Below are 12,986 nucleotides of genomic sequence, written 5' to 3' on the forward strand. Positions count from 1 at the left end.
GAATGCTATTCTCTTGATTGCCCATCCATCCAAACTAAATTTTCCATCATGCATTTTGGGTCTGAAGGAAACTTTCTGCTTCCTCTTTATACCATCTGTAATTGTTATAGTCCATTTATCAGGATGCCTTTCTCCATAGCACCATGGCATTTTGGATTTCATTTCCCAACGTATTTTTCTCTATAGCATCACTATATTATCCACTTAATTTCCCACGATGACTTTCTCTACCACATCAGTACTTTTTGAACTACATTTCCCAAGATGCCCTTTTCTATAGCATCACTGCATTCTGGTCTTCATTTCTCAGGATGCCTTTCTTCACAGCATCACTACATTCTTCACTCCATTTCACAGGAAGCATTTCTCTTTATCATGTGTACATTCTGGACTTCATTTCCCAGGATGCCATTCTCCACAGCATAGTTCATTCTAGTCTTCATTTTCCAGGATGCCTTTTTTAAGCATCAGTACATTTGTACTTTATTTCACAGAATGTCTTACTCTACTGCTTCATTATATTCTGGACCTCATTTCCCAGGATACCTTTCTCTAGAGCATCACTACATTTGGACTTCAACTCACCCGGTGCCTTTCTCTACAGCATTACCATATTCTCGACTTCATTTCCCAGGATACCATTCTCTGCAGCACTACTGCATGATGGACTTCATTTCCCAGGATGCTTTTCATTATAGTCATCATTATATATGAATTTCATTTCCTGGATGCCATTCTGTACAGCAACATTACATATGGACTTCATTTCCCATGATGTCTTTCTCTATAGCACCATGATATTTTGGACATCATTTTCCAGGATGTCTTTCTCTACAGCTTCACCAAGATTGACTTCATTTCCCAGGATGCCTCTATCTATAGCATGAGTATATTCTGGACTGCATTTTCTGTAGTGCCCTGGAACTCCCAAGTTGGGTAACTCCTGCCCTGCTTGCCTGACCTTGACCTTGATGTCCTCCCTATGCTGATTCCCTGCCAGTCTCCACCCTCCTGAATGCTTAAGGGAAGTTCTTTGTTTGTGTATCCTGCATTTGGTGTAAACAGCTTAGATGCAAGAATGTAGAACATTCAGTAGCGAACTTCTGCCCTCCGGGGTTCCTCCATTGTGCTGTAAGCCTGTATTTTAGGTTCCCTCCCTTCTTCAATAAACGGCATTTAGCATCCCCTGGCATGAATGACCCACTGTCTTTTGTCTCTGATTTTGATCCACAGCCCCTTGCTTGGACATGGTAAATGGGTGGTAGTGCGGGCGCTACCGCAACAATTTTCCAGAATGTTTTTCTCTACCACATCACTATATTCTGTACTTCATTTTCCATGATACCTTTCTCTATAGCGTCATTACATATGGACTTCATTTCCCAGGATGCCATTATTTACTGCATCATTAAATATGGACTTCCTTTCCCAGGATGCCTTTCCTATAGCACAATGAAATTTAACAACACATTTCCCAGGATGTCTTGATCAATAGGACATGACATTTTGGATGTCATTTCTCATTATTAAGTTTGGTAATTGAATACTAAGGTACAAGGAACTGGTAGGTTTCTACACTGAATTACATGCTTGAATAATGTAAAACAGCTCACTGCCTACCTGCTTTACCATGTTTCTAATTTTAATCATGTGCAGTCATATTTACATGTAGGCACACAGGAATATTGTTCTTTTTTTATTAAAATTTCAAGTATAGTACACCAAGTTTTTTTTTTATTCCAATGTACTGAAAACAAATTCAAATGACTTTTTTTCCCTTTCCTCAGAGAAGTAATATTTGGAGCCATCAATAAAAAGAAACTTAAAGGGAAAAGGCAGGGAGGATTTGTGATGACTTAGAAATGACTTCTAATTGCAGTCTGACCAATGTGGAGATCCCAGTCAATTAGTAGAAAAAAGACAGCATTTAACTAAAGCCTAGTGGAGCATATGTTTGTCATGCTCTCAGAGTGTTTCCCTGAATTACATCCATGAATGGAAATGTGTCTGATTCAGGACAACACTGACAGTCAAATTGTGCCAGATGTGTATTCTCCTTGATCTTAAAATAACAATCTTTATTATAGAATCTAGTGGTAAAAACATGGTTAAAAAAGTCATCTTTTCACTTCTCAGGCAGATTCCTCTCCTAATCTCAGTGAGTCTCATGTCCCTTCTGCAGGTGTGGAATTGATACAGTATACTCACAGACTAGATGACACCATGCATCTAATATCCATGTAATTCAGATACCAGATTTATCTTGTTGGAAGCTATTAGTCTGCATGAAGTTACCAAGTAAATTACTCAGAAAACACAGGCAATTTATCATAGTAGTTTTTTTATGCTCACCATGAGTAAGGAGAAGCACATGGTTTGTATTATTTGTCATCATTATGCTTCTGTCTATTTCTCTAAACTGATTGCATTTAATTCTACACTGAGTTTTATTTTATTCCTCCTTCTTTTTCCCTTTACAGTCCAGATCTTTTATTTCTTTTTGTACATTAGGCCATGAATTCATATGGAATGGGCTTCAGCAGCTCAGGCTCCTTCCCCTTAGTCCTCACAAAGTGTGCTTCTCTGGGTCGAGCGGGCTGGCACTTCAGCTGAACCCAGGTGCCCTTCTCCCTGGCTTCCTTTTTCTTCTGGTCGTTCTCCTTCACACGCTTCAGGAAGCTGTCTCGGCTCTTAGCGTGCTTGATGTGCTCAATACGCACATTAATTCTCTTGGCGAGAATCTTGCCCTTAACTTGCTTGTTTACAATGATGCCCATGGCATGCTGGGTGACATTGTAGACTCTTCCGGTTTTGCCATGGTAACACTTATGAGGCATTCCTTTTTGAACAGTGCCCATTCCCTTGATGTGTACAATATCACCTTTCATGTAGATTCGCATGTAAGTGGCCAAAGGAATAACTCCATGTTTCCTAAAGGACCTGGATAACAAGTAGCTGGTACCTTTCCTCTTTCCCTTTGTGTTCGTCATTTTGGCGAGTTACTGGAAGATGGCTGCCGCGACCAAAATGCTATTTTATTCCTCTTACTCATGGTTCCAATCTGTTTTCTTTCTGCAGAGTGTTGACATACATGTCTGGATGGTGGTGAGAGGTTTATTCATTTATAAAGGAAGTAGTTATGCTGCAGAATTTTATATTGAAAGAAGGTCATTGCAACATCTTCAGTTTAGGAGTAGTTTCTCTTTAATCCTGCTTAGGACTTAAAAATTATGACTTTCCTTCTAAAGGGAGGAATTGGTGTTCATTAGAATTCAATGGAAAAAATATGCATAAGTTGTAGGAACTAAAAATTGAATATGGAAATTTAAACAACACTATGAAGTTCCTGTGCATTTTTCATTTCTGCACAATGACATTCATGTCATAGAGCCCTGATTCTAGGAAATGCCTTATCTTAATGCAAAAAAATAGACAAAAAAACCCAAAATTTTGTCTACTTAATTCCAAATATTAACTGGGTGTTTGAGTAATTACTATGCATCTATATAGAAATCAAAGATAAACAGAGTATATGTGTTGATTTCTATGTAGTCAATGTCATGTCCAGGGAGTGTTCCATGAATTCCTCTTATAATTAAATTAATAAAGTCCTGTTTTGCAAATCAGCCTTATGTAGGAGGACATTTTTAACCATCAATATATGTTAAATTGCCAAAAATGCTGTTAAAAGATGGAAGTCAGTGTTTTTCACTAAAATCTTAAGGTATTAGAGGGTTCTAAGAACTCACATACTTTAAAAATACTACTTGTTTCTTGTGATTTTTCTTCCATTCTTTCTGTTTTGATTTTTCACAACAGGGTTTCTCTGTGTTGTTTTTGGCCCCTGTCCTGTAACTCACTTTGTGGACCAGGCTGTCCTTGAACCCACAGGGATTCACTAGCCTCTGCCTCCTGAATGCTGGGATTAAAGGCATGCACCACCAGCACCTATCTCCTCATTTTTCACCCATAATTACTTAACAGTGTTCCTAGGTGAATTGATGTTATTGTGAAAATAACTTTGTGAAAAATTTTAATCATGGATCTCATGGCAAAGTTGTAGAATCTTAATATTATAAATTGTATTATGGTAACCAATGGGAAAAGTCATTGGAGATTTTAGAGGGGGATACATTGCCTTCATGCTTCTTGGACACAAGCAACTAGTTTTTTTTTTTACCCAGTTGAAGAATTACTTTCATCTGAGATACCCCACAGATACTGTGTTATCCTCTATGGAAGCCTCATTTTGATCAACCTTAATCAACCACCTCAGAGAAAGAGAATGTGAGTTTCCTCAATGCTTCTTGATGTCAGCTGTGCTAAGCCTCAATTTAAAATCCCCACCTGATTCTGCTAGCTCTAGCGAGTCAATTTAACCATGTAGCCAGGTCTGAACTAAAGTTATTCATGCTGGCCAGTCTACCTACCTGAATGCATGAAAGTTTTGTCAGCCTCTGGGAGCTCATGTTGTTCTATTTCTCTGTTCCAGTAAAGTACAGAGAATGAGCATTTTGACCCTCCTTCCAATCTCTTAGTGTAGAAGAAGGTATACAAGGCATTTTTTTCTAAAAATCCATTATATTATCAGGAAGGTGAAACTTTGACATAAAATTTGCTGAGAGGATCCAGACAGAAGGGAAAAGAGAGATGGCTTTTTCTCAGGTAAATGTATGTATGGAGGTGAGATTTCTTGCCTGTTCTACAAAAGCTTCTTTTGTGGTGATCACAAACATTTACATTACCTCACAGTTTTTGCAAGGATTTTTTTTTATTTCTGATGCAGTTGTCAAGGTAAATTTTTTGAATGCATGTCACATGAGTGTGTGCTGCTTTCTCACTTTGTTTTCAAAATATATTCTCTGCATTAATACACAGTATATTCATTTGATATATAAATATATATGCATTCACTTGTCCTACTGAAAATGGTATTGAGTCATCTCATATGAATGAGAAAGAAGATATTCCATGGTAGCTTCTTTCAAATAGATACTCAAGTATCTGTTTGTTAATTATAGACTGTTCTGAGAAAGTGGCACTATGAAAAAGAATGGAATTTCTTCCTGTCAATTGATAATGTTTAAAGCAGTATTGCTATGAAAGTATACTGTGTTATATAATAAGATGAAGTGTCCAAATGAATACAAACTTCCAAATCAAATTTGCCAGAAATAAGTTCATATTAAGTTATCCTATGATGCAGCTTTTCTTCTGTTTTCTGTTCTTATTTTGTGAATTGATTCAGAGAGTCTATTCCATCATTTCTCTTTGCTACCTACTACCGTTACCATTAACTTGCAATGCCCCTTAGTTGCTTTTACATCTGCTTATAATCACTCCCCTGAGAGATGATGCAATTTTACATGCTATGGTTATATAGTACAATTTTTTAAATAACAAACTAATGAAGAACTGGTAGGCAAAGTGTACTTATATTCATGTTGATTTCACAAATAGTAAAATAGTCTCAAAAGTGAAAATTTAGGTGGTTGGAGATGAAGTGCCTTCATTAATGATCAAAAGTATTAAACTGGTTGCTGGGATGCCATTATTTATATATACCATTTTCAAGTGAATTCAAAAGAAGCTTTTTCACTGTTTAAAATATACTTAAGAGAGAATCTAATCAATTGTCTCACTGCAAAACTGTAAAATGGTGGAATTTAAGAATGGATCATAGAAAGCAAAGGGACTGCTTCATTGCGGACACTTGTGTGGTATCGATTTCCTGCTGGACCTGTAGAAAAATATATTACTTACACAGTGTGAGAAATACTTTTAGCTGTGGCTACACCTCAGATTCTGTCTGCTATTTCCAATACAGGTGTGAGTTATTTTTTAGTTAAGAATCTCAGGGAACTGGAATGAGAGGAGGGGACATTACAACTTTTTACTGCTGTGTTTAGACTCAATTTAAAATGTCTGTGCACAGTATAAAACAAGGTGCAGAAGCCACATATCCAGGTTTTAGAGATTTCCATGATTTGCAGGAATAATGGACTCACCCAAAGCAGGAAAAGAGAAACTGAGTTTTGACCTGTCAGTAAAAATTCATGGTTTCTGCACCTCTACTGTGACAAAAGCCAGTAATTGGGGTCTCTGAGTGTGGTAGCATGGAATGCAGGTGCTGCTGCCTTTGCACACAGAATAGCATCAAAAATCTGAAACTGTTAAATAAACTTACTGACAGAATCCATAAGAAAGGGGAAGAACAGATGGCTTGTTCTCAGGAAAAGGTAGGCACAAGGATGGGACAGGTTGATGACATTCTACACATAAATGCTTCATCTGCAGAGCTCTCAACTTTCACTATAGTCACTCATTCTGGAAAACTATATTTTTGTGTTTTTTATATTTTAATCTAAATTCTATAATTTCTGTTCTACATCCTGATTTCCACTCTTTCTTGCCTCTTTTATTTTCCAGTATCACTTTTCGACATGAGTTCATGATCTGAAATATTTAAAAATTTTATGATATTAAAGACAAATATTGAAACTGAATTCCTACAGAGGACAATTTCAGACATTATTTATCTTGGATAAAAGAAACATATTTCATGATATGTTTAGATTCTGGGCACTTTGATCTCATGAAAGTCACAACACCCTCCCTTTTAACATACAGCATATAAACATTGCAGATTGATTACTGATAACAGAGAGTTCTTTACTTATATATTCTTTATCTGGGACAAATAAAGACTCAAACCATAATAACAAAGGAATATTTAATTTTCACCTCAGAGTTCATTGACATTCAGGGATGTGGCCATCAATTTCTCCAAAGAAGAATGGAAATGCCTGGACACATCTCAGAGGGATTTGTACAGAGAGGTCATGTTGGAGAACTACAGCAACCTGGTTTCTGTAGGTGAGAATAAATTCTTTCCTACTTGCTGCTTAGTTTCTATCCAGTGTGTGTTCTTTGATGAACATGAAGGTGTGAGCTCGAGTAAAGGAACTGGCCACCAATCTGACAAATTATAAGGTTTCCTCTCCCAGGTGTGTCTTTGGGATGAACATGAAGGTTTGAGCTTCTGAGTAAAGGACTTGCCACAATCTGAACATTTTAAGGTTTCTCTCCAGTGTGCTAGTCTTGATGATGTTTTAAGTGTGAGGTCTGGAGAAAGGACTTGCCACAATCTGAACATTTATAAGGTTTCTCTCCAGTGTGTGTTCTTTGATGAACATGAAGGTCTGAGCTCTGAGTAAAGGACTGGCCACAATCTGGACAATTATAAGGTTTCTCTCCAGTGTGTGTTCTTTGATGAACATGAAGGTTTGAGCTCTGAGTAAAGGACTTGCCACAATCTGAACATGTATAAGGTTTCTCTCCAGTGTGTGTTCTTTGATGATATTTAAGTGTTGAGCTCTGAGTAAAGGACTTGCCACAATCTGAACATTTATAAGGTTTCTCTCCAGTGTGTGTTCTTTGATGAACATGAAGCTCTGAACTCTGAGTAAAGGACTGGCCACAATCTGGACAATTATAAGGTTTCTCTCCAGTGTGTGTTCTTTGATGAACATGAAGGTTTGAACTCTGAGTAAAGGACTTGCCACAATCTGAACTGTTAAGCCAGTGTCTTTGTCATGAGGTGTGTCTGGTAAGACTTGCAACATTTCATTGATTCTTTGGTGAACTTTTAAGTAGCGTACAATGAAGGATTTTCCACATTCATTACATTTGTAAGGTTTTTCTCCAGTGTGTGTTCTTTGATGAACATGAAGGTCTGAGCTCTGAGTAAAGGACTTGCCACAATCTGAACATGTATAAGGTTTCTCACCAGTGTGTAGTCTTTGATGAACATGAAGGTTTGAGCTCTTAGTAAAGGACTTTCCACAATCTGAACATTTATAAGGTTTCTCTCCAGTGTGTAGTCTTTGATGATCTTTAAGTGCTGAGCTCTGAGTAAAGGACTTGCCACAATCTGAACATGTATAAGGTTTCTCTCCAGTGTGTGTTCTTTGATGAACTTTAAGTTTAGAGCTTACAATGAATGACTTTCCACATATATTACATTTGTAAGGTTTTTCTCCAGTGTGTAATCTTTGATGAACTTTAAGTTTTGAGCTATCATTAAAGGACTTTCCACATACATTACATTTGTTAGGTTTCACCCCAGTGTGTAATCTTTGATGCACTTTAAGTGTTGAGCCTCTGGTAAAGGACTTTCCACATTCTATACATTTGTAAGGCTTCAATCCATTGTGTATTTGTTTATGAACATGAAGTGTTGATCTCTGAGTAAAGAACTTGTCACATATATTACATTTGTAAAGTTTATCTCTAGTATGGATCCTCTGATGAATTTTAAAATTTGAGGCCTTGTTAAATGACTTGCCACATTCTTTAAAAGTAAGAGATTTCTCTCTAGTATTTGTCCTCTGATGAAAATTAAGTGTTGAACTCTGAGTGAAAGAATTGCCACATGTTTCACAATTGAAAGGTTCTTCTCTGGCATCAGTTCTCTTAGGAAGATGAACAGAAAAGCCGTGGTCACAGGACTTGCCATACTCTGTACATTTGAAAGCATTCTTTTCACTGTGAAATTTACAATGAGCTCTATTTGAAAGGAACATGTCATGCTCTGGACATTTGTGTGATTCTTTTATCATATGGATTTTGTAATGTTCCTTAAGTACTGATAACTTAGAAAAAAACTTTCCACATATTTCACATTTGCATATTTTTTCTCCAGTATGATCCACATTAATTTTAAAGAGGTCTGAACATCTCCTGCAACTCCTCCCAAATTTTTTATATTTTTGTCCAATACTGAATCTTGGATTCCATTCAAATTTTGAAGGATGGGTGAAATAGTGTCTAAATGCTTTGGATTTTGGTTGTTTCCCTTCAGTGTGGCTTGCATCATTTTGAGTATTTGAATGGAAGTTGCAGCATCTGATTGAAAGTGATGTAGAGTGAGCTTTTTGAGGAGAAGCTGGAACTTCTTCATCTATTATATCAGGAATGCCAGTGATGGGTCTCGCATAAAGATCATCTCTATAAGCACGTGATTCAGGCTCTTCATTGTCTGAACTACATGCCCAGAAATTCCTTATGTGTAATTCACCAAGGACATTACATCCAAACTGCTCTGATATTTTTCTTTGGCAAGGATCCTGTGTATGCTCTTTTTGGAACAACTCATGAATGGGATAACAAAACAGAGCTGGAAGAAATGAAGGGCAATTATCATCTAACTGTGTAGAATTAGACAAAAGTAACATATAAACATTTACATAAAATGATACCAATATGAGGGAAGTAGCAAAGAGATGAAAGACAAATCCTCAGCACTTCTTCCATAAGGATTCATCAAAATCCAAAAATGATGAACATGGACAAGGTCATTTCATGAACTTGTATTTTATATATGTAAAATTTGAAAAGATCTTCTTTAAGCATGTCATGTAACCAGCAACTGTAAACATAATTCTTAGAATATGAAATGAAACTATTAGCCATTATTAAAAATATTCTGTTCATTTGGAAAATGTATTATCAATTTAGATCAAAACAAAAGGACTTTTCCAAACACATAAATGATAAAATGATAGAAATGAAAAAATTTCATGAATAGATTTTCTATGATTAATGTTCATTAATGTATATTAATATGTAGTTATTTAAGGAGAAAACAATAAAATGATTATGAAAAGCATATATATCTGTCAGCTCCACAGAGCTTTATGGACCTTAGGAGAGAATGTTTCAAAATCTCCACAATCACACTAATAATTCTTTAGGACTTTATTTCTTCAGATGCCAAAATGTATCTTAAATTTATAAAAGACAGGCCTTTCATCTCAGGATTTGGAAGACAGTGGCTGGTGGATCTCTATGGTTATGAGGCCAACCTGATCTACATATTCAGTTTCAGGACAATCAGGGCTATATGGTTATAGACCCTGTCTCAAAAAAGGAGATGAGTGAGAAAAATAAGTTATATGCCTAGGAAAGAAAGAGTGCCAATAGAGCAAATGTGGCCTTCTGTGAAATGAAGATGGATATGTTTTTCCACTGTAACATTAATTGTCAGCAAAGCAAACCATGATCTTGGCCTCAGTATCTCCTGTCCTAGCATAACTAACTGATAGAACCATCCCAGATGGCCCATCAATGGGAACCAGAGTCTGGCTTTTTCTTAAAGTGCACTTCACTGACTTAAATGCAGAATATGAATAATGGCCAGAGTGCATAATAATCTATGTCTTTTCAAAGACTCTTAGATCTCTAATATGTTTTTAATCAAAAGCACACAAAAAAAGTTTGCTGGGCAACAGTTTCACATGCTTTTAATCCCAGCACTCAGAAGGCAGAGGCAGGTAAATCTCTTTGAGTTTGAGTATTACCTACAGAGCAAGTTCCAGGACACCATTGGCAGTTACATAGTAAAACTGTGTCACAAAAACAACAACAAATTGATAAAAGACCTACATAATAAAATTTATATTTACAAAGTAGACGGCAATGTAGTACTCTGCTTCAAGGCAAAATATCAGAACTCAGAGTACATATGTGAAACACACATTTTGTAAATGTAAATTTAATTTAAATATTACTATACATTTTATTTTAAGCTTATCATAGTCACTTTTCCTCTAACTCTTCTCATATCTCCAAATAAATAATAAAACCACCAGTTGATAATTGTTACTGTTATATATTTATGTATATACTTTTACAAATATATATATATATATGTGTGTGTGTGTGTGTGTGTGTGTGTGTGTGTGTGTATACAAATTGTATACAATTTCTAAATGTTAGTCCAGCTTCATTTTTAATGATTATATCATTTAAGGTATAACCATTTTGCATTAGACAAGCATCAATGGTGATAACCCATGACAAAGTGTCATTTTATTTGTCACACCATTCACAAGGTGTCCTTAGCTCTTTGATTAGGGGTTTAGGATATGTGGACACTATTAATTGGGAAACCATAATTCAGGATGGTTCTTCAGTTACAATGGAAGAAAACTTGGTAGAAATTGTGAAGGAAGATTGAGGGATTAATAACACCAAGGTTGTCTGTTAATTACTCAAGAAAACATAATTTTATATGTTTCTGTAATTCTACACCACATAAATATGTAAGACATAAAGGGAGTAATGACTTCAAGGTTGACGATACCATACAAAAAAAACCAGAGATTAGCAACAACCTTAGCACAAAACATAAGAACCTCGATTTTAAGTTTCTGGTATAAAATAAATATTAAGTGTAATGAGGATACTATGACTTCTTTCTTTCCTATATGTATCCCCTTGAACTTTCTATTATCATAGACTGACATTTAAACTTCAAGCAGAACATAAAACAATTATACAGAGAGTGGGTATCCTTTCTTTTCCAATTATAGAAGAACTGTTTTCAGTTTTCTCCATTTAAAATGATTGTGTTGGTAAATACTTACAATAAACTTAATCTATTAAATGTAGAGAAGTCCCTCATGTTGAATTTTTGTAATGAAGGGGTATTGTATTTTGTCAAAAGCCTTTTCTGCATTAATGATGAGATCAATAGGTCTCTTTCTTATATTCTGCTCTAATATATTACATGTACTGATTTACTTATGTTGATTCCCATTAGCATCTCTTGGAGAAAGCTACCTTGATCCTATTAGATAATTATTTTGAGGTGTTCTTGAAATAGAAATTTCCATTTTGTCATACAGTTGGAAATGTATTGGTGTTAGTTTTTCTTTACTTATCTGGTGAGATTCTGTTCTGAATCCATATGGATTTCTTAAGTTGAGTTTTTTTTGTTCCTTCCATTCAGTTTTAGAACAGGTGACATGATAAACTGTTTATGTCATTTGATTTATTTTTAGTTAGGTTTTATGCCAAGAAATCCATCCATTTGTTTTTGATAGTATACGTATTGTAGGTGAATGAATGGAACTGAAAAAAAATTATTTTAAGTGACTTAAATCAGAAAGACAAATACTGTAGCTTTTCTCAAATTTGTGGATTTTCACTTTTAAGATTTTGGTCTCTATGTTTTCTATAGAGTTTAGGTTGCTAGGTTGAGGCCAATGGTTTTACATATTATTATAGGAACAGCCTTAATAATATATTTCTCAAAGGCCCAGAAGAGAAACTATAAATGGTGAGAATTATTTTCAGAAAAAGAATCAAAGTACACCAAGCTCTTTGTCCATCTGCTTTATTCCTCCTGGATAAATTCCTATCTATACAACTACAGTTTTGTACTCAAGCATATTTCCTTTCTTGCATGGTTTGTCTCTACCTTTGTCTGCTGACTGCTCTAAGATTTATATTAATTCTCTCATCTTAATTCTGCTTTATCTAGGTACTTCTCATCTCCTTCTTAACCATCTAGTTCTTTCCTATCATCTTCCATCTTATGCTCAAGTTCTCTAGTCAAAATCCTCTCCAGTCAAAATCCTCTATGGGGTTCATCAAGGCAGGTAAGACTTTTCCTCAGGCAGTGACTGCCAGGCATTCTTTTACAACCCCAAACATTAGTGGTAAAGGAGGAGCACAATTTAGAGCAAATGATCAGTTAATATCAAGAAGGGGATCTATGTGCGCAGTCCACATTCCTAGAGGTGAGTAGGTAAGAAGGTAGAAGTCTATACTGTTAGTAAGGCTATAGTAAAGGGGTTCTCACACTAGATTGCACAAGAAATAAAGCTATCCACTTGACTTAGAAGACAGGTGGTGTTTCATTTGTCCTTGAATACTTAAGTCTGTTCTGAAAGAGTACAGAGCTATATCTAATAAGATACTTTTTTCCCTTTTGGATGGTTCTGGTCAGATGCTGCTAATGGCAAGAATTACAGGGAGGGTTGAGCTGGGGTTCTGGTAGTGCACATTGTCAGTGCAGAATGTTATTTAAATATTCTATTAGTAGAGGGGAAATGTTGCCCAATAAATGATGGAAAAGATACAATGGGACATTAGAAATTCATAGCAGGAAATGGCTAATAATCAAAGGCCAAATATTT

The 12,986-nt window shown here is 35.8% G+C and overlaps 1 protein-coding gene across 1 annotated transcript; it reads right to left on the reverse strand.

Moving 5' to 3' along the window:
* Positions 1 to 2,507: 2,507 nt before the first annotated feature.
* On the reverse strand, positions 2,508 to 2,990 carry LOC118576151 (60S ribosomal protein L21-like). The gene has a single exon (XM_036176516.1). The coding sequence runs from the start codon at positions 2,988 to 2,990 to the stop codon at positions 2,508 to 2,510; it is 483 nt and encodes a 160-aa protein (XP_036032409.1).
* Between the last annotated feature and the right edge of the window lie 9,996 nt (positions 2,991 to 12,986).

This window comes from Onychomys torridus, unplaced genomic scaffold (assembly GCF_903995425.1).
Source record: "Onychomys torridus unplaced genomic scaffold, mOncTor1.1, whole genome shotgun sequence".
NCBI lineage: Eukaryota > Metazoa > Chordata > Mammalia > Rodentia > Cricetidae > Onychomys > Onychomys torridus.

Bases quoted from the DNA above. Each gene is read 5' to 3' on its own strand.
- LOC118576151 (XM_036176516.1), bottom strand. From the start codon at position 2,990: ATGACGAACACAAAGGGAAAGAGGAAAGGTACCAGCTACTTGTTATCC.